Source organism: Pieris napi, chromosome 21 (assembly GCF_905475465.1).
Source record: "Pieris napi chromosome 21, ilPieNapi1.2, whole genome shotgun sequence".
NCBI lineage: Eukaryota > Metazoa > Arthropoda > Insecta > Lepidoptera > Pieridae > Pieris > Pieris napi.
This window is the reverse complement of record NC_062254.1, coordinates 5,634,749-5,660,590: the sequence shown is the minus strand read 5'-3', so window position 1 is coordinate 5,660,590 and position 25,842 is coordinate 5,634,749. Positions and strand designations below refer to the sequence as shown.

The 25,842-nt window shown below is 32.5% G+C and overlaps 1 protein-coding gene across 17 annotated transcripts in view; it reads right to left on the bottom strand.

Annotated features, from left to right (window-relative positions):
- Window positions 1-25,842, bottom strand: part of LOC125060291 (protein lap4) — a 101,086-nt gene that overhangs the window by 18,069 nt on the left and 57,175 nt on the right. For 16 of the 17 annotated variants that reach the window (XM_047665122.1, XM_047665123.1, XM_047665128.1 and 13 more), the window contains 8 exons: window positions 6,566-6,771; window positions 5,130-5,263; window positions 4,307-4,388; window positions 3,472-3,673; window positions 2,564-2,754; window positions 2,136-2,247; window positions 1,317-1,579; window positions 774-866 (listed from right to left, as the gene is read on the bottom strand). In XM_047665122.1, coding sequence (XP_047521078.1) covers window positions 774-866; window positions 1,317-1,579; window positions 2,136-2,247; window positions 2,564-2,754; window positions 3,472-3,673; window positions 4,307-4,388; window positions 5,130-5,263; window positions 6,566-6,771 — 1,283 coding nt within the window. Of the gene's footprint in view, window positions 1-773; window positions 867-1,316; window positions 1,580-2,135; window positions 2,248-2,563; window positions 2,755-3,471; window positions 3,674-4,306; window positions 4,389-5,129; window positions 5,264-6,565; window positions 6,772-12,093; window positions 12,260-25,842 lie in introns of those variants that run through there. The other variant, XM_047665138.1, reaches the window with a different exon arrangement.

Genomic DNA, 25,842 nt, shown 5'->3' with positions numbered 1-25,842 from the left:
AAATTTCTTGTCTTTGAAATAGGTATGATTATAAACTTAAAGTTTTCCTTCAAGGTTACTAATAAGGCTAATAAATAACCTTAATAAAATTGAATATTAACTAAATAAGGGTACCATAACGAGTTTTAGTCGCCATAACTACGATGACAACTAGTTTTTAAATTAAATCTATTTATTTTAATTCAGTCCCCTGCCATATTACACTATTCATTCACATAAACAATTTCATCTGCAAACAAATCCAGATATCGTAACAATGATGTTAATGAGAATGACGATTAATATTTGGATTTGAAACTCTAATATGATAAGCGTAAGGTCTATAATGCAGTGAAGTCCAAACCAATAGTTTTACAATATCATCACCTATCATCACGAAATATGAGCTCTTTATTTCGAGACGAAACAGTTTTGATATCGAACTACCGGCTGGACTATATATAGTGCACGTGTAAAGCAAATTAAGCAGGACAAGCTTACGTTCCACTTATTACTAGTCATTTTAACGTGACTATAAATAAGCGTTTAAAGTCCTTATATTGCATGGATGTGAACGTGTTAAGCCGATAACCATCACCACATTCCGTCATGTGTGCGAAAAATATTGCATCCACATATTTTAATATACGGCAAACGACACAAGAACCATAATGACTTATAGACCAGACTTTATTATTTTTAAATATATTTGTAACTAAATTTAAAAAAAAAACAAGGTTAATGGATTGTCTGGTCTATAATTCATTACATATAGGCCGCTACCGATACATTACCTGTATGTCGTCGAAGACATCGTCGTTAGATCCGTGCAATCTACCGGCGGGCGTTAGAGGCGTGCTCGCACTGTTAGTTGGCTTCCTTTCCGCCTGCAGTAACAATTATTTATTAACGCAAGCGGGGAAAGCTACTAACTACTAATGTACACTATACTACATTAGGTTAGTATTATATATTACATTTTAAATCTATGATACAAACAAGTATCAAAATTTGTATTCCGAATACAATTTTTCAATTCGTCTTAAAAATAATTGCCATACGTTCAACACACATTTCGGCCAAATATCAAAACTTTTAGTACAAATCATTTCATACACCTGAAAAATAAATGTCTTAAAATACCATCAACACATATTTCGGAAAAGTATCAAAACTTCTTATAACACTATATATTTATACCGTTAATCAGACAAATTACAAACATAATAAATGTTTTAATAAACCATTTCTTCCATTGATCAACTTATAAATAATTTCAGATAAAGTATCAAAACTATTTAACAATAGATCTTGCAGCAGACATTTCACGTCCTTACCGTTCCGTTGGTTTGACTAAGTTTCCTTGGCGCTGGTTGGGGCGGGATATTTTGTGGCTGTATATTAAGTTTTAGTGGGGCTTTTGGAGCTATTTGTGGAGCGATTTGTGGGGCAATCTGTGGGGCAACGTGTGTCGTAACTCGCGGGGCTGTGTGGTTATGTGATACGTGATTTGCAATTGGTTTATTCGAATTCAAATTGGTGAGACTTGTTTTGTGCTCTCTCACGTCTTCTGACGTCGATTTCCTGGCTAGGGCATCCGCTGAAAATTTTAATTAATCAAATTAGTATTGTTATATTTAATAAGACAACCTCTTATTAAAAAAAAAAAATAATTTATTACAATTCTGGTTATATATGGTGTTTAATTTTTTTTACCACTAGTACTTACGTTATGATTAATTTAAAGTTAATGATACATTTCTAAAAACAGTAATAGTTGAGTTTAGTAAGGTTAGTTAAGGGAGCGTTCAAGTATTACGTAACGAATTTTGGGAGAGGGGGGGTCCTTTTGTAAAACGTTACGATGCTGGGCGTGGATTGAAAAACGCGTTATTGGTAATATTATTTTCGACTTTTCAGTACTTTACACCACATAATGGTAACTTTTAGGTATAAAGAGTCACTAGGTGATAAGTGATCACGAAACGTTTTATTATACTTGGGTATAGAAAAACGTTACGGCGCGTTACATGGAGGGGGGAGTCCAATAATCTCTAAAATTGCGTGACGTTATACTTAAACGCTTCCTAATACGCATAACAATTGATAATTCATCAAAATATATCTTATTAAAAACATATTTTTCATAAAATCACCTTGTTCAGGAGTGATACTACGTTGAAGAACAAGTCTGACGAATCTTTCGTGACCCGTTAGCAACGCCACAACCGCTTCGTGCGAAGCGTTCTCCATGTCAACACCATTTATCTACAATATAAAAAAAAAACTATATTTATTGCTCCATTACAGTAGTGTTACATAGAAAATAATCCTGTTAATATAAAAAAGTTTTTTTTAATCAGTTGAAAGTTGTATGTTTAATAGGATGCATTAAATAATTTTATTTTCATTCTTATAATACTAACTTTTTCCATTATTTCTGCTACAATTCATATATTTCATTGTTTTCTATTTCATTATATATACACACACAAACATATATTATATTGCCAGACATAAAGCATGGTAATATCAGTTTTAGAAATCTATTAGTAAAATCATAATAAATGAAAATTGTTCTTACCGACACAACTTTATCTCCGACAGCCATCTTTCCGTCCTTAGCGGCTGCCCCCTGTGGGGATATCCGAGAGACATAAATAGCGTCACTGTCATCTCTGTACGGAGGAGATCCTTTCCCACCAGCTATGCTGAAGCCGAGCCCGGCACCGTCACGAATAAGCGTCGTGTGTACTAGGACTTTTTGGTAGTACACTGAAATGTATAAGAGTGTAAGCTTAGTGTATACAACAACTTATTTTAGAAGAAATAAGATATATTTGCTGTAGAGTGTAGACCAACCAAAGTCAAAGCAAAACAAAAACGACAGACAATTATCTGTACTAAAAAGACTACTAATTTTGCCTTGAAAACATTTACAGTGCTACATACTTTTCTTGGCGGGTAAGAGCGGCGATCTCATATTAGTATTGCCAGTTAATAAAAATTATTATTGTGAATATATGCCATATTTTTCGTCTATCGAGCAACCCACGCTTTTTCTCAATAACACCAGTATTTTTTGTTCATTACCAGTTTCAGCCTAAATTAGGAATTATTTTTCACTTTTTAGTTTGATGTGCTTTAAAAGCGTGTTTTTCAGTTTTTTTAAACTATTATTTATTTTTTAGTTAAATTTTTTTTCGGATTATTGCATTGTCATCGAACTTTGACAGGTGCGCAAAGTTTGAATTAAATCTGTCCGTGAAAAGTGAGTCAAAATCGAGTCCAAAGGAGTCGGTTACATACATACATACATACAGGTGAAGCTAATATAAAGCGTGTAAAAATAAATACATTTGAGTTGGATTTTTATAAATGTTGGTAGATATCAGTCTGGCATTTCAAAATGGCGACGGTAGTACCAATTTAAGCCCCCGGCCAAGAAAAGTATGTGGCACTGTAATTATATTATTTAAATTTAAAATTTACCTGGCGGTATATAAGGTTGCGTAGCGGGAGGTGGTGAAGCCTCAAGTCGGTGATAAGTGGCTGGAGTGGGTGAAGGAATAGGTGATGACAATATAACCGGACTCGTAAACTGCAATTGGTCCTTCTGTTCCGGCTCCAACTCTTGCGCATACTGATTGCTGATGATTAACTGCTTCGTTGGTATTCCACGACCGGTTAGTATCTGAAGGTTTAATTTTTAAATATTAGATCTTATATTCAGTAATTTAATAGCTTATTGAATCTAATTAATTTGATATTAACAATATTGACGAAGTTAAACAATTATTATGATTAAGCGCAAATAAGTTTCTAATATAATCATTTAAATAAAAAATAAATCAGTGGCGCTACAACCACTTTAGGTCTTGGCCTCAGATTTCTGAATCTGTTTCATGATCATTTTTAAATCTAATAGGCAAGTAGGTGATCAGCCTCCAGTGCCTGACACACGCCGTCGACTTTTTGGGTCTAAGACATGTCGGTTTCCTCACGATGTTTTCCTTCACCTTTCGAGCATATGTTAAATGCACACATAGAAAGAAAGTCCATTGGTACACAGCCGGGGATCGAACCTACGACCTCATGTATGAGAGTCGCACGCTGAAGCCACTAGGCCAACACTTCTCTAATATAAGATTTAAATTTTTAGGAAAGATCTGAGTTACGCCTCTGTTCAATACGTAAGAGGTAGATAATTACGCAATATTGAGTGAGCCAATGATTATTTTAGAAGTTCGACAGTATCTATTGTGTATAAAGTCTGTAATCAATACTATCCGAGAGAGATATACAGATAAGGTAGGAATGCGATTACCTGTCCATTCTCGAGGGTTGATACTGTATCGGCTGTAGATATTGAGTGATGGCTCGCTCCACTCGGTGCACGGCTATGCGTTCTGAAATATTAAGTTATAAAACATTTGTATATGGGGGCCTCATAGCCTAGCGGTCTTATTAAGTGGCAGCTAGGTGAGGGGTACCGGGTTCGATTCCCGGTTCGAGGGCAAGTTTTAATTTAATTTAAATTTGTTCTCGGCCTTTGGGAGGGTTGTGCGGTACCGGGCGAGTGCCTTAACCGCCGTACATGGAGGATATGGTCGAATTTCTAAGGCAAAAAAAGCACGAATTATAAAAATATTATACTTGACGCTGGCTAATGCACAAACCGTGCCAGAGCCATAAAAAAATTTGTATAGTGAAGTTTGAGGTCTTTTAATATAATAAACTTATTATAATTGAGAAATGTTACACCTTTAAATTTTATAATCTGTAATTAGCTAAAAATATATAAAAAAGGATGTTATCGAAGTATTTTATTATGGTATAACACATCATTCTCTGCATACCAACGACTGGGAATCGCTGTAGCTTAAATTCAGATATTTTAATAATATATATGGTTGCTTTATTTATTAGAACTGTGTCAGAAGGGTTGTGTTGAGTACCATAATCATTCAATAGAATAAAATATATTTTTTTAAACGACTATGTAATGTGTCTTCCTGAATTAATACAACTCCTACATTAAAAACAACCCACTTCAAGTACCAAGCATGCATGCAAGCATTGTTATATCATGTCTAGAACTTACAGATACTGCGATATCAATTATGAAGCGCTAAAAACATAGTAAATACCTCGTAGACGTAGGAGACTCCCTGGTGACAACTAACGTGAGTGTAGCTCCACTTGCCTTTAGAACTTCCACGGCGTAGTAATGGTCTACCTCAATAACAGACGTACCGTTAACGGATAGTACTTTATCACCAACCTGAAAGTATTTTTAAGCAGTTCAGGGAACGTTCCAGTATTACGTAACGAATTTTGGGGGGGGGGGGTTCCCTTTTGTAAAACGTGACGATGCGGGGCGCAGATTGAATTACGCATTATTTTTAATATTATTTTCGAGCTTCCAGTACTTTACACCACATAATGGTAACTTTTAGGTATAAAGAGTCACTAGGTGGTCACGAAACGTTTTACTATACTTGGGTACAGAAAAACGTTACGGCGCGTTACATGCGGGGGGAGGGGGTCAATAATCTCCAAAAATTGCGTAATACTTGAACGCTCCCTTAGACGATATTTAGTTTTTGGCCACGTTTAAGGCTAAAAATATTATCATTAAAATCTTTCTTATTACAGAATATGGGATGTTATCTTTAGTTAAATATGTCTGCGTTAGCGCTAAATCTCGATTTCGAGTCTCATCCGTATCTTCTATTCTAGGGACACGATTTCTAAGACAATGCAAAAGTCAGCGCATTATATGTATTAGGTAGAGTAAGAACTATCAAATCCAATTGAAGTACGGGACTCTTCCACGTTTAATTAAATTTTCTTATCAAACATCTTACACAATGAATTTTGTTTCAAACTCGGGTTAAACGTGAACAAACCAAGTGCGTGACGGTGCTAAGCAGTTGGGGCATGAATCTGTGAAATAGATTCACGATAATGCCCTTTCAATGTAACTGTAATCTTTAATAGAAACAATATCCAACAATTGTTTTGCGGTTAAAGTCTTGGTTTTTATAATAAACCGCAAATTTAGCAAAAACTCGTTTCGCTTAAAATCAAATACCTTTTTTGTTCGTCGTAACATTTAGTATTTATTACTTAGATTAGGGGCCATCCATAAAGTACGTCACACGTTAATGGGGAGGGAGGGTATCACCGAAGTGTGACATCGTGTGACAAGGGGCATGGGGGGGTCAATACTTTTGTGACGTCACATGTTAAAATATTAAATACTAAAACCATTGATATTCAAAAAACCCAAGATGCACAGTCTCGAATAAAAGTAACGCTTGAAAGTGTCCCGAAACACTATTTCTGTCTCTTTCTATAAGTTACAAGCACATATTATTGCAAAATCAACCTTACGCGAATTGTTTAAAGTTTTTATTACAACATAAATTTAAAAAATGTGTGACGTCACATCAAAATTTTATAAAAATGTGACAACCTGTGACAAGGACGGGGGGAGGGGTTCAAAAGTCCTAAAATTCGTGTGACTTACTTTATGGATGGCCCCTTATGGTAAATGTTGTAGTGCTCATTAATTACTTACCCTAAGTCCAGCCTGGTAAGCTGGGCCACTTGGCGTGACCCGCGATATGAAGATGCCTTCGTCATCACCGATGTAGGGCGTAGATCCTCTGCCTCCAGCTATACTGAGACCGAGACCTCCCGCCGCTCGGGCAATCCTAACTTCCATACATCTCTGCTCGCCTGGTATTCTTGTTTCGCTTTCAGGACGATCCGATACTGATTCACCTGTACAAAATATTATTTTTGTGAATAGTTTTCCTATTCCTTTAGCTAAAGACACTTAAACTTAGATTTTAATGGCGGAGGTTTTAAGGAACACCTTTCGAACACATAAAGAAATGTAAGTATCACTAAAATAAAAATTGTATGCAATTCAATTGAAAATGAAATGTGAGCAAAGTTAGAAGACTAAAATATCCTCGTTTCTTCATATAAAAGATATGTAATGTATTGACCACAAAATCAAACTCTAATACTAAGTTTCATTATTCTTAATAAATATATTGTATATTATTTGTCTATATGTAATTATAGATTATAACTTTGGTATGTCCTCAATACCTATTATAAACGTTCATTATTACATCTCCAAGAAACAAAACATCAGTATATCATTCAAAATTCTGCCACATAAATTATTATCGACAAACGTTTCAAAGTTCACGAACAATATTAACTCTATGAACATATCATGTGTGTGCAAAAATTCTTTAAAACAATAGAGCATTAGTCAAAGTGAAGGACATTTATAGACAGAATATTGTTTTTCGGATTGCATCATAGAATAAGCGGCTAATTAATACCAATTTAGCCGTAAGGCGAACCTCATAAGTCAAATCTAATACCGGTTTTGAATAACGTGAGAAGCTACATTTCCTAGTTACTTAGAACTTTCGTTACACAAATACGTATTCATTATTCTAAAACAATTTATATTAAGCTGAGGCAAGTTTTTTAAGTTCCGGCACAATTTTAAGAATTATTTCTAAACGATTCATTTCCTGTAAACTATTTCCCGTGATTTAAGATTGACTTGAACGGAGCAGTTTAATTTATTGGGACCAGTATGTTACGAGTATGTACGAGTACCAGGGATGCATAAGCTAATAAGAGCTAATTAACGTGGGCGTAAGGGTATGTGAGTAATTATTGATCCCTTGATAGTGTTAATGCGTTCAAGGATGCCGCTACAATGCATTAAACAAGGTCACTTGAATATCAGATCACCAAATGTGGTCACGAATATAACATTTCATGATAACAAATGTTTCTTAATTTACATTAGTTTAGTTTTATTTTAATTGAAAAGTAAAATAAAAGCAATATACATTGTTAACTCTTTATAACATCATTCGTTATAACGAAAAACTTTATATAACGTAAAAGAGTTAATTTTGTTTGGTGTAACACAAAACCCATACATTAATTCACTCTTTATAACGAAATTTTCATATATAGACATCAACAACGTTATTAAGAGTTTACACTGTGTATCCGCAAAATCTCACGCTATAAGTTTAGTAATTATTTTTAATTACATGTAAAAAGGCCAAAGTAAAACAATAATTCAGAGCTAACAAACGGCGACAGCATAAACTCATTTGTAAACAAGAGTTCACACGACAATCAAGATGAAGCGAGAAATTACGTCCGCCCTATCCCTACAATAGCCAATCATGACTTTCACTCAATCTCAATTGTATCAAGTCGTGATTTAAGAAGGACTCGTGACCATAGTTTATCGGTAGTCTTTATTTCATTGGGAAACACTCTAGGAATGATAATTTACGAATCGCAATAGACAGGTGAAAGTACGGTATAACAAAGGCCAGGGAAGTAAATGGGCGAAAAACGATGCAGAAAAAGCTACGGACAGTTAAGACAAATAGCGGGGAGATTAGATTTAATGATTACTGTAACTAATGGTTAAACGTTCCGAGCTCCCGTCTCCAATCACGATAACGTAATTGATATATACAGTTATAAATAAACCTCGGTTATGTTATGATATTTACTTATTACTTATACCGCCTTGTGTTATAAGGATCTACGCTAACTCTTTTGACCATACCGTACTATTCCCAAAATTTACTTATAATAAAAAATATTAGTTTGAACACATTTAGAGGAGAAATATGTAACAATGTTAGCCCAGGCATAAAATATTTCTATCATTATGTATGTATTAAACACATCTTTATATAATTGTAGAGCAAGAATACCTTAGCGATATTGTATATCCTATTACATACATATTTTATTTTATTTCGACATTAACGTATTAGTACCGAAAATATAGTGTTTGTTATTAATAAATACATTTTTGTTTTCTAAACTAAATACCAATTTGAGTTCTCTTATCGTGAAGCCCAAAGGAAGAGCTAATAACTTATTTAAGCATATTATAAATGATACTTGTATATACAAAAGAAGGAAAAAAAGTACCTACATACTCAAGCAATGCCATTATAGAGATTACCGGCTCAAATCAGTATTCATATCACGTTAAAATGAATAGCATTTGCATGGATATTTTTTATGTCTGTACCAATGCCAAAGGTTAAGACAAATACGTGTAAAAAACGAAGCATTTATATTTTATTTAAGCAAATAAATTGAACAAAATATAATTATTTATTTATTTCGTGTATACGACTTTTAGACTTCTCTTTATTCCTAAACTTCTTTACAAGTCAGCAGTGCGATTATTATCCTTTAGGTTTAAGGGTTGATTAATGCTACAGACTGTGGACTTTTTGTACATGTGTGCATTTAACACTCACTAGTTATCGACATGCCTTAGGCCCAAAAAAGTCGACGGCCTGTGCCAGGCACAGAAGTATTCACCTATCTAATATATAAAATTCTCGTGTCACAGTTTTCGTTGCCATACTCCTCCGAAACGGCTCGACCGATTTTGATGAAATTTTTTGTGCTTATCTGGTATCTATGAGAATCGGCCAACATCTATTTTTCATCCCCCTAAATGTTAGGGGTAGTCCACCCCTAAATTTTATTTTTTATTTTTTAGACAAAATTTTTAATTTCTATTTTTTTATGATACAAAAATACATACAACCCCTAATTTTCACCTATCTACGATCAAACCCTATTTTTTAATATTGTAGTTATTTTTAATGAAGTAAAAAAATGTTTCCTAGAAATAATATACATGGCAAAACAAACGTTTGCTATAAAAAAACTGAGGTCCAGGCTTAAACGATTGCTTTTTTTGACTTTTTTTAACTTAACAAAATTATATGGTATAGGCTAGATACTATTAACAATTGTGTTTACTTCCTAGAAGTACGGCGCCAAGAAGCAATAATGCCAAGTTATATGAATAAATCCAATTAGGAAGCTCCTCCTAAGTTTCAAGGAAGTCCGATCATCGGCTATCTATTTCAGAAGCCATACGCAGTCATCCGTTGCAACGTAAACATCTAATCTCAATATTATATTACAGGAAAGTGTCAATGGGTAATTGTTATTTCTTTACTTTCTTTATCTCTAATATATAACATATGAATTGCTGTTCGTTTGAAACGAGCTCGACATGATTCGAATGGCTGACCGATTTGTGATCTTGAAATATTTATGGGGAAGATTTAAACGTTGTAAAGTAAAGAAAATTATAAAAACGACTATTATATTTTCCAATAAAGGTCTATTGTCTTTTAGAAATAAAAAAAATGTCACGTTTGGTTGTCATGTATTTGAAAATTCCTTTAGAAATTTGTGTTTCATAGCTGTAATAAAAGTCTCTTTGGTCTCTCACAGGGTCAAGCAGTTGTAGATGAAATAATTGAAAAGAACGGAAGAACTCAACGGAATATAAGTAATGCCCGATTACTACTGAAGACAAGCATAGAACAGACATTTCCAGCTTCCGACATTTTATATTTATTAATAACTAGGTAAAGTATCCGTTATCTTTTAATGAAAGACTCTACCTACGGCTGTTAGTAAACTAGCAGTATAATTTTATTTATGGATACATTATATATATATATATATATATATATATATGGACACTCTCAATCCCAGTGCGATTGCGTTGCCGGCCTTTTAAGAATTGGTATGCTCTTTTCTTGATGGACACTAGTCGAATTGGTTCGGAATAATTCAGTGTGTACTGTGTAGCCGGTTCCACATAGTAGTGGTGCGCGGCAAAAACTGTCTTAAATTACGCGCAGTTGTGGATGACGGTCGTCGAGGTTATACGGGTTGAATTTCGTATTAGGCATCGACGTCCGTTGACAAAACTCGGTGCATCTTATAAAACATATTGAACATTTTAGTATATTTAAATCCTTATATCGATTACGTCATACGCAACACTGACATCATCAAAACAATCGTTATACGCAGTTACGAAATAACTTTAGGGCAAATACATAAACGATGACCGCATCACAACGAGTACATTATTTACCTTCACACCTGCGCATGGCTACTATAGTTAAAAACACAATAATTTTTGTACATTATGTTTTCGAATTGTCATTTATACAGATAAACATATACGGATAAAACAAATCTCTTAAGCTAGACTAGCTATCCTTTTAGGCTACTTTTACTCGCTAATCACTTTACTTTTTCGTCGCTATCTTAGAATTGAACCTAGGTGTATGTAAATACCCCTGAGAGTGCCATTACAGATATTTATGTCAAAAAAGAAAATACATAAAAAAACAAATAAAACAGTCCCCTTTCACTTGTTTCTTGTTTTGAAAGCCTTAATAAAAAAAGTGATTAAAATTAAATTTTCCATAAATCTAAACCGTATATCAATCAAATATATGAATCCTCTAAGAACGAACATACTCGTAAATAATCTAAGCCATAAAACAAAGTTATAGGTGGAATGTTAATTGATGAACAGTTTAATAACTCTGAAATAAAGATTTATATGTAAAATGTAATAATATCGAAATATTAATTGAAAATTAAACTTTTCTTAATTATTTCTTTTATGTATTTCGCATTTTAATAACTTAGGTCAGTGCCCCAGGATAGTACTAGGGTTGAATGAATTGAAGAGTATTTGAAGCATGTTAATATAAAAAAACTAGGTTCATCAATGCACCCGCCTTATGGTATGTAAGGAATGACACCTGTCACAAAATGTCAATACAAACAATTCAACATATGATAAGTATTGAATTCATGTACCGGCTTAATACTCTTGCTTATACAAAGTATTTAAAAAATATTCGGATCAATGTTATACTATTAATATGACGAAATAGCTGCACACGGAAAGCGACTGCCTAAATCCCTGTACATTATTTATTTTTGAACTAAAATACATAAGTATCGCAATACAGCGAGGAAATGCTACCACAAGGACCACATTTTTGAAATTTATTTCAGTTTTATATTTATGAAATTTAATTAGTATTAATATATAGGTTAAAAATATTGTTAACACTATATTTGTACATTTTATTTTATATAAAACATAAGGAAACGAACGATTGAAATTGTTTTTCGTATTTAACAAAACAATGAATAAAACAATTTATATTAACCAATATAACTTACGTTTTTTCCGCCTTATAACCCCCATATCCGTAACAATTATTTCCTTTAATCGCTTATAAACTTAAACAAATGCACAAACAGTCATCGTCCACACACAAAACCGGATTTTATGTAAACAATATCAGCTTGTACGCGCTTCGAGACTCTATGACGGAATGCGCCTAACTATATCCCAACTTCCAAGATGAGAGGCTGTGGCGCCTCGCCCTTCTCCCCTCGATTAAAAATAGAAAGCAACCTGCCGCATACCAATTCCTTTTTTATTTCATCCTCGCATCTATTACTATAAGATTATTAGCGCCATGATACTTCAGAGGTAACGTTATTTATAATTTTTATACGATAAATAACACACATTCTGGACGTATAAATAAGTTTGAGTTGCGTAAGTAAGTATTTTTTAATTAGGAAAAGCTTATACCTAATTAAAAAATACCTTTTATTAGTTAACTTTAAAAACGTGAATATTGTTCCCATATCCTGTTTGTGGTTTTAAGAGTGTAAGACTATATTTTAACTAAATTTTAAGAAGATATATAAAATTCAAAAGTTGGTTGAAACATTTGTTAGCACCGACAGAAATATATGTATAATTAATTAGCATATAATGAATAATTAACGTCAAGGTCATTTTAAAAAACTTTTTGTCATGTAGGAAAGTTACATTTAAGGCACATAAAATTATAAAAGAAAATTCTAGAACGCATTATGTTCACGCGTTCATAGTAAAAACGCACTCGTACGCATCTCTAATTAAGTATTAATTTAAATATAATCGACAAGCGACATCTTACAATTTACTGTAAGTGAAATTAGAAACCGTCGAGGATACCGCTCACTTTAACTGATTATTAAAAACAGGATCGTAACTAAAAGGCAGTTATCAGTACAGTGCTTGGGGCCTCCGCTAAGTCAAAACACCCTCTATAGAGTTCAGGGTCCAACATTTCTTACAATGCCTTAATGGAGCTATCAAATATTACGTAACATACGTTTTTGCCGCACACCACCAGTACGTGGAACTAGCTTCCCAATGTACTTCCGGTACAATTCGACGTAGAGTCCTCTGGAAACGTGAGTGTCTATAGCATAACTTAACATTAGATGATTTACGTAATACTTAAACGCCCCTTATCCTTGTTACATTGAATCGTATTTTATGAATAAATAGTTTTCTTTGGGGCGTCACCAAAATGTATGAGTGTGGTCATCGTTTATTTTTGTGAATTCCCTAATGTGGAAGGCCTGACGGGGCCTTTTAAACCTGGGCCTCGTCGCTTTCGCCCGCCATGTACGCCACTGGCATAGGTGGTCTACATTTGTATGAATAAATTACCATTTAATCTGCAGGTTAAATTTATTTTTATCCTTCGAAACTTTATAATACTTACGCGCTCTTTTATTTTAATTTCATTAAAACAATGACCGATTTCACTTTTATAATTAAGAGATTTCTTTCAATTGTGAATTCAAAAATTTTATATTCTAATTTTCTACTTGTCTCGTTTGTATAGATAACTAGCGGACCCTTTATTTAAAAAATCGATAGTCCGCTATCTATATAGAATCTATACCACTCTTGAAGCCACTTCAACACACTTACAAATTACATCAAAATCGGTCGAGCAATTTAGAAGTTTACTTACATACACACGCACAAAATATTTATATAAGTAAGTGAAGTTATTATTTGTAATTGTTTCATCAACACGATATTTAGCAGAATTTAGAATAAATAATTGTTTAAGCAATTATAGTTCTATGTTCAACCAATAGATGTCGTCTGTGGTTGCTTGAATCGCGGTATCGTTATGATTCAAAAATAGTATAAGTATCTCAATTGTTTTTGTATTAAATTGTCTCAACCCTGGGATTGGTTTTATTTGTACATGGTCATTCGTAGCCGGATACAGCAGTGATTGGAAACCCTAGTGTATAAAAAGTGTAAAATAAGTGATTGTGGTGTGTGTAAGTGTAAAGGTGACTAAAACTGTAAGTACTTTAAAACTTTACCTAACAAATTGGAAGTCTAATAACGCAAGTAAAATAACTTAGAAAAATTAAGGCAAAAGTGGTTAACCACGGGGAATCCATGCCCGATTTTGCCTAAGTCGAAATTATTAGGTACACCAAACACTTAGAAAAATTTGGAACTTGGAAATTTTACAAGTGTAACTTAGAAAAATCACAATGGAATCACTTGTAAGAGTACAGAAAGATATTAACAAAACATTAAAAAGGGCTTATACAAATTTTAAGAAAACACCAAAAGATAGAATTACAGGAAGTTATTTGGAAACCAGATTGGAACAATTAGAAAAACAATGGTCAACATTTGAAGAGACACACAATAAATTAATATGTAACTATGGTGAGGAAGATTATGATGAATCGGAGTACAGTTTGAAAGATGTATATGGAGAGACGGAAGATTTATATAGTGAATACAAAATTGATATAAAGGAAAAACTTACTAAATTTAAAAATAGCCCTATAGTTACGAGTGATGTAGTAAGCAACATTAACAGTGAAGTAAAATTACCTAGAATAACTATACCTACTTTTTCTGGCCACTATTCACAATGGACCACATTTCGTGACCTGTTTAAGTCATTGATACACAGCAACAAATCGTTGCAAGCAGTGCAAAAGTTGCATTACCTAAAAAGTTACCTGACCGGTGAAGCCGAGCAGTTACTACGACATTTGCCGGTTACAAGTGAAAATTATGAACTATGTTGGAGTATGTTAGAACAACGTTTTAATAATAAGAAATTTATTACAAATAGTATTTTAAAAAGATTTTTTTCTCAAAAGAATATTGTTTCCGAATCTTCAAATGCTGTTAAAGAATTACTAGACACCACAAATGAATGTTTAAATGCATTGAAAAATATAGGAATAGTAACTGACAATTGGGATGTTATTGTTTTATATATTTTAAGTTCAAAATTAGATACTAAGTCTAGAGAGTTATGGGAAACTAAAATTTGTAATTTAACAGATGAATTGCCAACATTAAATCAGTTTTTTGAATTTTTAGAGCAAAGGTTTAGGTCACTTGAATTTTTAATAAACAAACCAGTCAAAAGCACTCAATCTCATCATGTAACTTTTAAGGAAAAATCAAATTGTGTCTTTTGTTCAGATAGTACGCATAAAATAGGAAATTGTAAGAAATTTGCTAAGGGTAACCTTAAAACACGTCGTGAGTTTGTTCAAAGTTCCGCCTTATGCTTTAACTGTTTAGGTGCTAATCATTCGGTTGAGAAGTGTCGTTTGCCCACCAGGTGTAAGATTTGTAAACGAAAACACCATTCACTTTTGCATTACAACGCTAGTGTATCAACAGATAATGTATCAGCTAACAACCAATCACCAGAAGATATCAATGTTGTTGCAACGGCAACAACATCGAGACCAGACGAGACCAACATTGAAAATATTACCACTTGTTTTACTAATACCAGAAAACAAGTTCTATTGGCAACAGCCCTCGTAAGGGCCAACAATAATTCTGGATCAAGTATGACACTGCGAGCCTTATTAGATCAGGGCTCACAGGCTTCATTTATTACGGAGTCTGCAGTCCAGTTGCTGGGGTTAAAGAAAATCAAAAGCAACAGTGTCATATCTGGAGTTGGAGGTGACGGCAATGCCCCACTTGATTCCAAATATGTAGTGCAGATTAATCTGCAATCAATTCAAGATGAATCATTTACTATTTGTGTAACAGCTCATGTTCTTAAAAAACTAACTTCATTCCTCCCTGTAAAGGAATTCGTTGTCCATCTGTGGCCAAATCTACCAAGGATGAAGTTAGCAGATCCAAATTTTAACAAACCAAGTCATATTGATATGTTGCTTGGTGCTGATGTCTATTGTCAAATCATAGCTGAGGGTCTAATGAGAGGACCACCAGGAACACCAATAGCTCAGAACACTAGGCTAGGTTGGATCTTATCTGGAAAAATTGAGAACGATCATCACGACCAACATGGTTTGGGTTGCGAAAACATATTAACAATGCACACTCAAATTAACAATGATGATTTTAACCTTAAACAATTTTGGGAACTTGAGTCTGATAACTTTAACCTTAAAAGAACTCACCTCACTCATGAAGAACAAAGATGTGAAGACATCTATAAAGAAACCACGAAGCGAGATCCATCAGGAAGTTATATCGTTAAACTCCCATTCAGAGATGTCGATCCGAGCTGCAAATATGGTAATTCACGTGAGATAGCAATTAAACGATTCTTAATGTTAGAAAAGCGTTTATTGAAATCACCAGATTTAAAGAAATCATATACAGATGTAATATCAGAGTATTTGAAGTTGGGACATATGGAGTTAGTACCTATAGAAGAAATTGACAAAAAAGAAACGGTTTACTTACCTCATCACGCGGTCGTTAGAGCTGATAAATCGACGACTAAACTCAGAGTTGTTTTCGATGCATCCTGTCGAGACCAGAACGGTGTATCACTGAATAGTGATTTGATGGTCGGACCGGCGCTACAGCCTGACTTACGTCACATTGTTTTAAGATGGAGGCTACATCCTATTTGTCTGGTTGCCGACATAATCAAAATGTACCGTCAAGTGAGGGTAACAAGAGAAGATGTAGACTATCAACGTTTAGTGTGGCGCACAGACACTACAGAAGATTTACAGCATCTTCGCCTTTTACGTGTCACTTTTGGTACTGCGTCTGCTCCTTACCTTGCAGTTCGAACTCTGCAGCAGGTAGCACACGATGAGGGAGGAGAGTATCCCGTCGCATCTGAAAAAATCTTAAAGGATTTTTACATGGATGATTTGCTTACTGGGTGTGAATCAGTTTCAGAAGGAAAGCAATTATTTAACGATATTACCAACCTACTAAAGACAGGCGGCTTCGAACTCCAAAAGTGGTCAAGCAATGATGAAAATCTGCTAAAGGAAATAAATAAAGAAGGTTTAGACTTAGATATTAATGTAGAACTGAAATCAAATGAAATAGTTAAAATTTTAGGACTTACCTGGAACCGACGAAACGACGACTTCGAATACTCCGTGCAACTACCTCCAATCAGCATACCTGTAACAAAAAGAAAGGTTATATCGGATATTGCAAGGCTATACGACCCAATGGGATGGATAGCTCCAGCAATTGTGAAAGCAAAAATATTAATACAAAAATTGTGGCTTTCAGGCATCGGATGGGATCAAGAATTTCCAAATAATTTACTTGATTATTGGATTACTTACCGTGAGGAACTCCTGGAACTTACCAAATTTCGACTCCCACGCTGGATAAGTACTAAAGCAGATGTCACACTGGAGCTCCATGGGTTTAGCGATGCTTCAAATGAAGCTTATGCTGCTGTAATTTATGTTCGGGTAGTTGATGGCTCTGGAAATGTTCATGTTCATCTGATAACGTCTAAAACAAGGGTAGCACCAATCAAACAAGTTAGTATTCCAAGGCTCGAACTGTGTGGAGCTGTTTTACTGGCCAAGTTGTTACAAGAAGTTGCAGAAGTTCTGCACGTACCAAAGGATAAACTTCACGCTTGGACTGATTCCACGGTTGTGCTAGCTTGGTTAAGTAGCCATCCCAGTCGATGGAAAACTTTCATTGCTAATCGTGTTTCGGAGATTTTAGACATTTTAGACGCAACTCAGTGGTCACATGTTTCATCTACCGACAATCCAGCAGATTGTGCCTCTCGGGGAGTGACACCATCAGCTTTAGTAAACATGGAAATGTGGAGAACTGGTTCCCCCTGGCTACAAAATAAAGTTATCAATTACGAAAGGAAACCCATACCAGACACTAATTTAGAAGAAAAAGGTGTGAAGACATGCCATGTGGTGGATAGTAGTCAAAACATTTTTTGGACAAATTTTTCGACTTTAAGGAAATCATTGAGAGTATTTGCTTACTGTAGAAGGTTTATAAACAAATTAAAGCGACTTGAAGAGAGTTTTCCTATATGGTTAACTAATAAAGAACTAAATCAAGCATTACATATTATTATAAAAGCATGTCAGAATGAGTACTTTTTTCTGGAAATCAATGATTTAAGAAATAATAAACCAATTTATAAGAAAAGTAAACTTACCGTATTGATTTTTTTTTTGTTGTTGTATAATATAATAGGTATGTTGTCACTTCTAGCTACTGTGAAAGGCTTGTACGAACTTTTTAAACTCTATTACAGTCCACTACGATTACTTGTTTACAGTTTACTCACGGTGGGCGGAGGTGATGTACATTCTGTCCATGGTGGGCGGTATGTTTAAGCAATTATAGTTCTATGTTCAACCAATAGATGTCGTCTGTGGTTGCTTGAATCGCGGTATCGTTATGATTCAAAAATAGTATAAGTATCTCAATTGTTTTTGTATTAAATCGTCTCAGCCTTGGGGATTGGTTTTATTTGTACAATAATTATAAATACAAATTTATTGATTTATTGACACTAAACATAAATAGCTTTTTCTGAATAGTAAGGCACTTTTAAAAGCTTAATCCTAAGTAAAGTACCGTAGCTCTGAGTACGAAGAAACTGATAATTTCCTTAATATACCGTCCGAGACAAAACATTTTGTTAAATAAACTTACAGTTCATATAACGGTAGATTTTTAGTGAATTTACAGAGAATTTCGAAACGCTTTTGTTTCGCAAGTGTACGTGATATGAAATTTATATCCCGTAGCCGTGGGTTGCTTACATTATTGCAACACTTGTAAAGTATTGTTAAAATAAAAATAATTAATATAATATTAAGATAATTTTGACACTTTAGTATATATTAATAATTCCTTAACAAAAGCTTATCAAAAATATAATCTATGGTCTTCACGTCTGTACGAAAGCATAGACAATATAATCGCTTTCAATATGACTAAAATTTCTAAGATCTTCAAGAACTATAAAACAGACAAAAATACAAGAATGGAAAATTTTAATGTCCGTTTAAATTATCAAAATGACACTCGGAACTATTCATTAAATTAAATATTGACTATTCTAAAGTCTATAAAAGGAATGAATAGTGAAACGTTTCGTTTATGATACTTGACTTTTGCAACTCACTGCATATAATATTCATTATTCATGACAATAACATACCTAGATTCACGAAATCAGGTTCTACCAACAAAGTGTTTTTATGCTATCGGAATTTAAATTTCACCTCAATACATTCAGATCAAAACAATAAAAGGATGGGTTCATTACCATATCTGCAATATAAAAATTGCGTCCGTACAAAGTACACAATAAGAAGTGAAACTTCTTTGGCAAACAAATTTTAAGTCTTGTTCATATTTATACAAATCTAAAAATTTAGATATCCAAGACTTAGAGAGAGTGAAAAAGGAAGACATGTTAGGAATTTAATGACTTTAACTGTCATTAAAATATGAAAAGTGGCTAAAATTTATAAAAATTATAATTTTATTTTTTTAATTTATTTCTTCGGTAATAAAAACAAGTGGCATTTAATTTACAATTCGTCATTTGAGATGATTTCAATAAATCATCATCTGATTTGATCATTTGATTTGATTTCAATAAATTATTTTGCATAAAATATAAAATACATACTTATATTTCATAAATTCTCTCTACGAAATTTTAATTTTAAAATAGAATTTAATTAATTTAAGGTAATTCGCCCTTCTCACTCTCTCTCAATCGATTTCAATAGCTCTATCCCTTTTCATTGACAAAAACGCTGGACATCTTCGTGGCGCTAATATTATTATTATTGCGTTTCATCCGTTAAAATTGTTAAACACTGCATAATAGAAAAAGTAAATAAAGATCTTCTAGTCGAACACTTTTTTCAAGACGACATAAAAAATCGGGTTGAGCATGACGTACAGACCCGAGCTGTAACTCTGTACATCGAGAGCAAAACCTTCTTTGGCAAGAGAACGTTGAGAAATTTGCAACCGCGGCTAATAAATGGACTACCCGGTCAGTTAGATAGCCTAACATTTAGCAACATAAAAAGAAAGTTGAAAAATGCATTTGTCATCGCTCCTTAACTGTTATATTTGCATTTATCCAACGCAGTGGTTTGTTAATGTAACGTTTCATGATTTATTATATTATTCTGTGAAATAAAAAATGGATAGCACAATATGTTGTCTACATTAATTCTTCAAGCGAGTAGCGTCATTCAATCAAATAACAGACACACATACCACAACAGTTTGTCAAATCTGTTTTGATAAGCCAAATAACTATTTATTAAAAATTAATTTAATAAGGGCATCGCTTTTTATAAATTACTAGCAGACCGGCCAAGCGTTGCTGCGGCTAAGGTTTTTTTATATTACATAGTAGCAAACTATTCAAGGGAAACGGTAGGAGAACACCAGTCATGGGGACCACCATGCTTTTTTGGTGGTTATGCCATTAAATTGTAGCTTTGAAACGTTGGTACTTTCAACACAGCACCATCTGTTAGAATTGTGACTATCAAATAATAAACAAATATTTTGGAATAAAATAATATTGCGGGTATTAATTGAGATGTAAGCTATCCTATCTTTTAAGTTGGATCAAACTACACACGGTGTGCAAATTTGATTTTAATCGGTTCGGTAGTTTAGGAGTCCATCGCGGACAAATAACGTGACACGTAATTTATATATATTAAGATAGAAAACTGTCTATAATAACATTATATAAATGTCCTTTACATGTAAACGGGTAGCAGCTGACATAATTTTAAGAACCATGAACTTCGCATTACCTCGAGACAGCTGGTTCAACATAATGAGGCAAGTGCTTTAAAACACTCAATAACACTGGAAAATATGAGAATTCTGTATTATGTAAACTGTATTTTTTTATAGAATATCAGGTTACTGTTGCACTTGAATAATTCATTTCACAGGTTCACTTTCAAGATCTTTGTCCGTAGTGTTAACCGCAAGCCTTCCTATGATTGATGCGGTGTAGCTACCGGCATTCGAGCAATGAGAAACTCTGGGGTATATTAATTTATATTCAAATGGAATTAGTGAAAGGCATACCTTGATCCTATTGATAACATTCCCATGTGAATGATAATCGGATATATGGACAAAGATTTATTTAAGGCATTTTGATTCCATGCTATTTAGAAATATAAATCAAATACTTACTTTCCCCCTTATTTATAAAAAAACAAATCAGTCTAATTTAAGTTCCCTTTTGTCTCTTTCTTTTAAATTGTGCTTACACTACGATAAAGAGATGATTCTGAAGGAGTTACTTTTTGTGTTAATCCCTTCCAGAACTTTTGATTTTGATCTATTTATTGTATCTATCAACCCAAAAATTCTGAAGACGAGCAAAGATATAGATAATAATTATAACAAATGTAAGGTAGAGATAAGAATCAATAGTCAATGGTCAACCTATATGTCAACGTAATTTACAGTCAAAAAGAATATTTTTTCACTGATAAACTATTAATGAAGTAGGTAGTTCGGACATGTAGAACTGATAAAAGAGTTTAGTAGGATTACAAGGCAACCGTGGATTGTGAAGTCGGACTGTGTAGGCCTTGTCGGGTATACCTGGACCAAATCCAGAAGGACCTAGGGAAGGACAAATTAAAAATTCCCATATAAGTATGCATGGTGAATGTTCCAAAGGAAATCTTTGTCAGGAAAATTGAGAAGCGTGTCTGTCAGGATCGTTAAGAGATACGTGGTCTCTTCGGGGAAAAGGTGTGAATATACAAATAAATTAAATAAACACACACAGTGTGATCTATACACATAATAACTTATAGTTGAACTAAATTCAGAGTTATAATTGTTAAAAATCTCTATCGTGTAACATTACCGACATATTTTGTTATTGTCTCGATGTCTAGGCATGCGTGACATTTCGTTTTGTTTTCGATACAAGTAATTTCTTTACGTATTTATTGCTGTGAATAATGCTTGAATACACAAAATCAATATGAACAAATCCAATATGAGCTACCGAAATTAGTTATAGCTTTGGAAAGCATAAAAACTCATCAGAAATTAAATCACCATATATTGCTTTTTGGAATCTGGCATATTTAACAGAGATGAACAATTTCACTGTATTCATACTCGCTTTTAAATTATTGCACGAAATACTACACTACATCCATTCCATACCTAAGCCACATATTGCGTTTTAAATAATATATGTGTACATAGTGATGCGTGATTCAATAAGCCAAACAATTTCTCAAATCATCATGGACGAACATAATATGATTGCGTTTCTCGTTTGGTTTTAATTGGTCAAACGGAAATACAGTTTTTATAACAGGGGGCAAACGAGCAGATTCATACCCGCCCATGGACACACATTACCTTCTGGCTCGCAAGAGCTTTGCCGGCCTTTAAAGAATTGGTTGGTTCTTATCTTAAAAGACCCAAAGACAAAAGCGTGTCTGTGATTGGGCTATAAATGCAAAGACGACTTAGAGTAAACTTAGTGATGTAGAGTAGGACTTAGTTTAATGCACAATTTAATGTACGTCACAAATGCGTTGAATTTTGACATACGAGAGTCATAGATCGCGCTTAGGATTGTTTGTTAATCGGACGCCTACAATTTGGCAATAAAAAAATGTATATTCTAGAAAACTGGTTACATTTCTATACAACGTAGCTGCAATTTAGTTGAAATCTGTTATAATAATACGAAATCTTCTTACACAATAAAGCACGAATACCGTGAAGTAATTACAGTAGAGCGAATCATCTCAACACCGTCTCCCAATTAACTTTGACATTAATATATGGAAAGCTACTATAGTGGCTGTCTCAAGCTAGCTGATTGACAAGCCACCTATTTGGGTGTATTATTTTTTGTATCAACAACCCATTAGTCTAGTCGACAAGTTGAAAATGGAACAAAATAGAGATACTGCTCTTAAAATTATGTGCGATACCTCATTGGATCCGGAATGATGTCTAGAAAAATGTGCTAAAAGCGTGTATTAGCACATAAAAAATTGCAAAAGTTATACACAATTAAAGATGAAAAAAAAATGTAATTTAGTTTTTTGCCAATATTTAATAAACTATTAATATTTAAGAAATTTCAAAAAAAGATACTAAAATAGGAGGAAATTTCCAATAAAAAACTCTGTACTCTCGGAACTCTATCTCCATTATTTATAGTTTTAATTTAACGCTGAAAATAGGTCTACGCGTGACATTTTTAGGATTCGCGCGTGGCGTCAAAAGCGACTACGGCACATTAATTAATTTATTTAAGGTGTTGAATATTTTTTTTTAAATTTGAAAAAATTATGGTGTGTTCTGAACACTATAAATAATTTATTCCCGTTGGAAATTTAACTTAAAGTTAATTTTTCAACAAGTTAAACAATTGTTAACTAACGAAATTTTCTCGAACGACCGTCTTAATTGTAAGTGAAAAAAAATGTTTAAATAATGGTCGTAAAAATATTTCGCTTCGTAGAGCCTTTCTTACATACATATTTGACAAGATCGTGCCATAAAAGTTAAAAAAATATTTATACTTTGTTTATAACAATTTTTTTACTTAAACAAAAACTGAAAAATCCATGTAATGTTGTTAAAAAATTTTATTTTTTTCTAAATCATCATATAATCGTTTTTTTATTAATACAAGATATTTATTGATTTGCAAAAAAAAAAAATTCCCGCCATTTGTTGATAAATTTTTTTTTTTTAAATTGATTAAATCAATATTTTTAAAAAAATTTTTAACACAACTTTGTTACATTAAAAATTTTATGATTTTAAAAAAAAATTTTTTCCTTAATAACAAATTTTAATTGTTTATAATCGTTTTTTTTAATTTTCTATTGTTTAAATAATTAGTTAAGAAAAATTTTTTTTCTAAAAATCATAATTCACAATCTTCTATAAAGTAACAGAAAAAAAATTTTTTTTAATCAACAATTCTATTGTTTATTAACTTACCAATTTGTTATAAACAAATGTTCAACTTTTTTATATTTTTTTTCTAAAACTTCTAAAATTAACAAAAACAACCATATATAACAAAGTCTAGAAAAAAAAAAAAATTTTTTTAAATAAAAGTAATATTCATGATAATCAAAAAATTTAAAAAATTGTTTTTCTATATTTTGTTATATATGGTTGTTTTTGTTAATTTTAGAAGTTTTAGAAAAAAAATATAAAAAAGTTGAACATTTGTTTATAACAAATTGGTAAGTTAATAAACAATAGAATTGTTGATTAAAAAAAATTTTTTTTCTGTTACTTTATAGAAGATTGTGAATTATGATTTTTAGAAAAAAAAATTTTCTTAACTAATTATTTAAACAATAGAAAATTAAAAAAAACGATTATAAACAATTAAAATTTGTTATTAAGGAAAAAAATTTTTTTTAAAATCATAAAATTTTTAATGTAACAAAGTTGTGTTAAAAAATTTTTTAAAAATATTGATTTAATCAATTTTAAAAAAAAAAATTTATCAACAAATGGCGGGAATTTTTTTTTTTTGCAAATCAATAAATATCTTGTATTAATAAAAAAACGATTATATGATGATTTAGAAAAAAATAAAATTTTTTAACAACATTACATGGATTTTTCAGTTTTTGTTTAAGTAAAAAAATTGTTATAAACAAAGTATAAATATTTTTTTAACTTTTATGGCACGATCTTGTCAAATATGTATGTAAGAAAGGCTCTACGAAGCGAAATATTTTTACGACCATTATTTAAACATTTTTTTTCACTTACAATTAAGACGGTCGTTCGAGAAAATTTCGTTAGTTAACAATTGTTTAACTTGTTGAAAAATTAACTTTAATTTAAATTTCCAACGGGAATAAATTATTTATAGTGTTCAGAACACACCATAATTTTTTCAAATTTAAAAAAAAATATTCAACACCTTAAATAAATTAATTAATGTGCCGTAGTCGCTTTTGACGCCACGCGCGAATCCTAAAAATGTCACGCGTAGACCTATTTTCAGCGTTAAATTAAAACTATAAATAATGGAGATAGAGTTCCGAGAGTACAGAGTTTTTTATTGGAAATTTCCTCCTCTTTTAGTATCTTTTTTTGAAATTTCTTAAATATTAATAGTTTATTAAATATTGGCAAAAAACTAAATTACATTTTTTTTTCATCTTTAATTGTGTATAACTTTTGCAATTTTTTATGTGCTAATACACGCTTTTAGCACATTTTTCTAGACATCATTCCGGATCCAATGAGGTATCGCACATAATTTTAAGAGCAGTATCTCTATTTTGTTCCATTTTCAACTTGTCGACTAGACTACATTGTTGGCGAGAAACTACGCTCAAATATTTTTGTCACATTTTTTACTTTTTTCACAACAATGATGAAATATAAAATGATATATAAAATATTTTTTAAGTACAAAATTGTCATATATTTACTAGAGGTAGAGGTCAATTACTTGTAGTACAAGAGGTTAATTAGTAATTAAATAATATAATTTGGGTTATTTAGGTAAATAAGGTATTTAGTAAATTTACTAATCACATATTTTTCTAATTGGAACTAAAATCAATAAATAACGTGTACAAGAAGCTTATGCCACGAGTCGCACTGACCTTTATAAGCCCAAAGCATGAACTTGAGCGAAAACTAAATCAGATTCACAGAGGGTGGTCGCAGTCACTCCACTATCGATTCACGAGCAAATTACTGATCTCAAGTAATGGTCGCCATCGCGATATATTTTTTACCTACCCATTTAC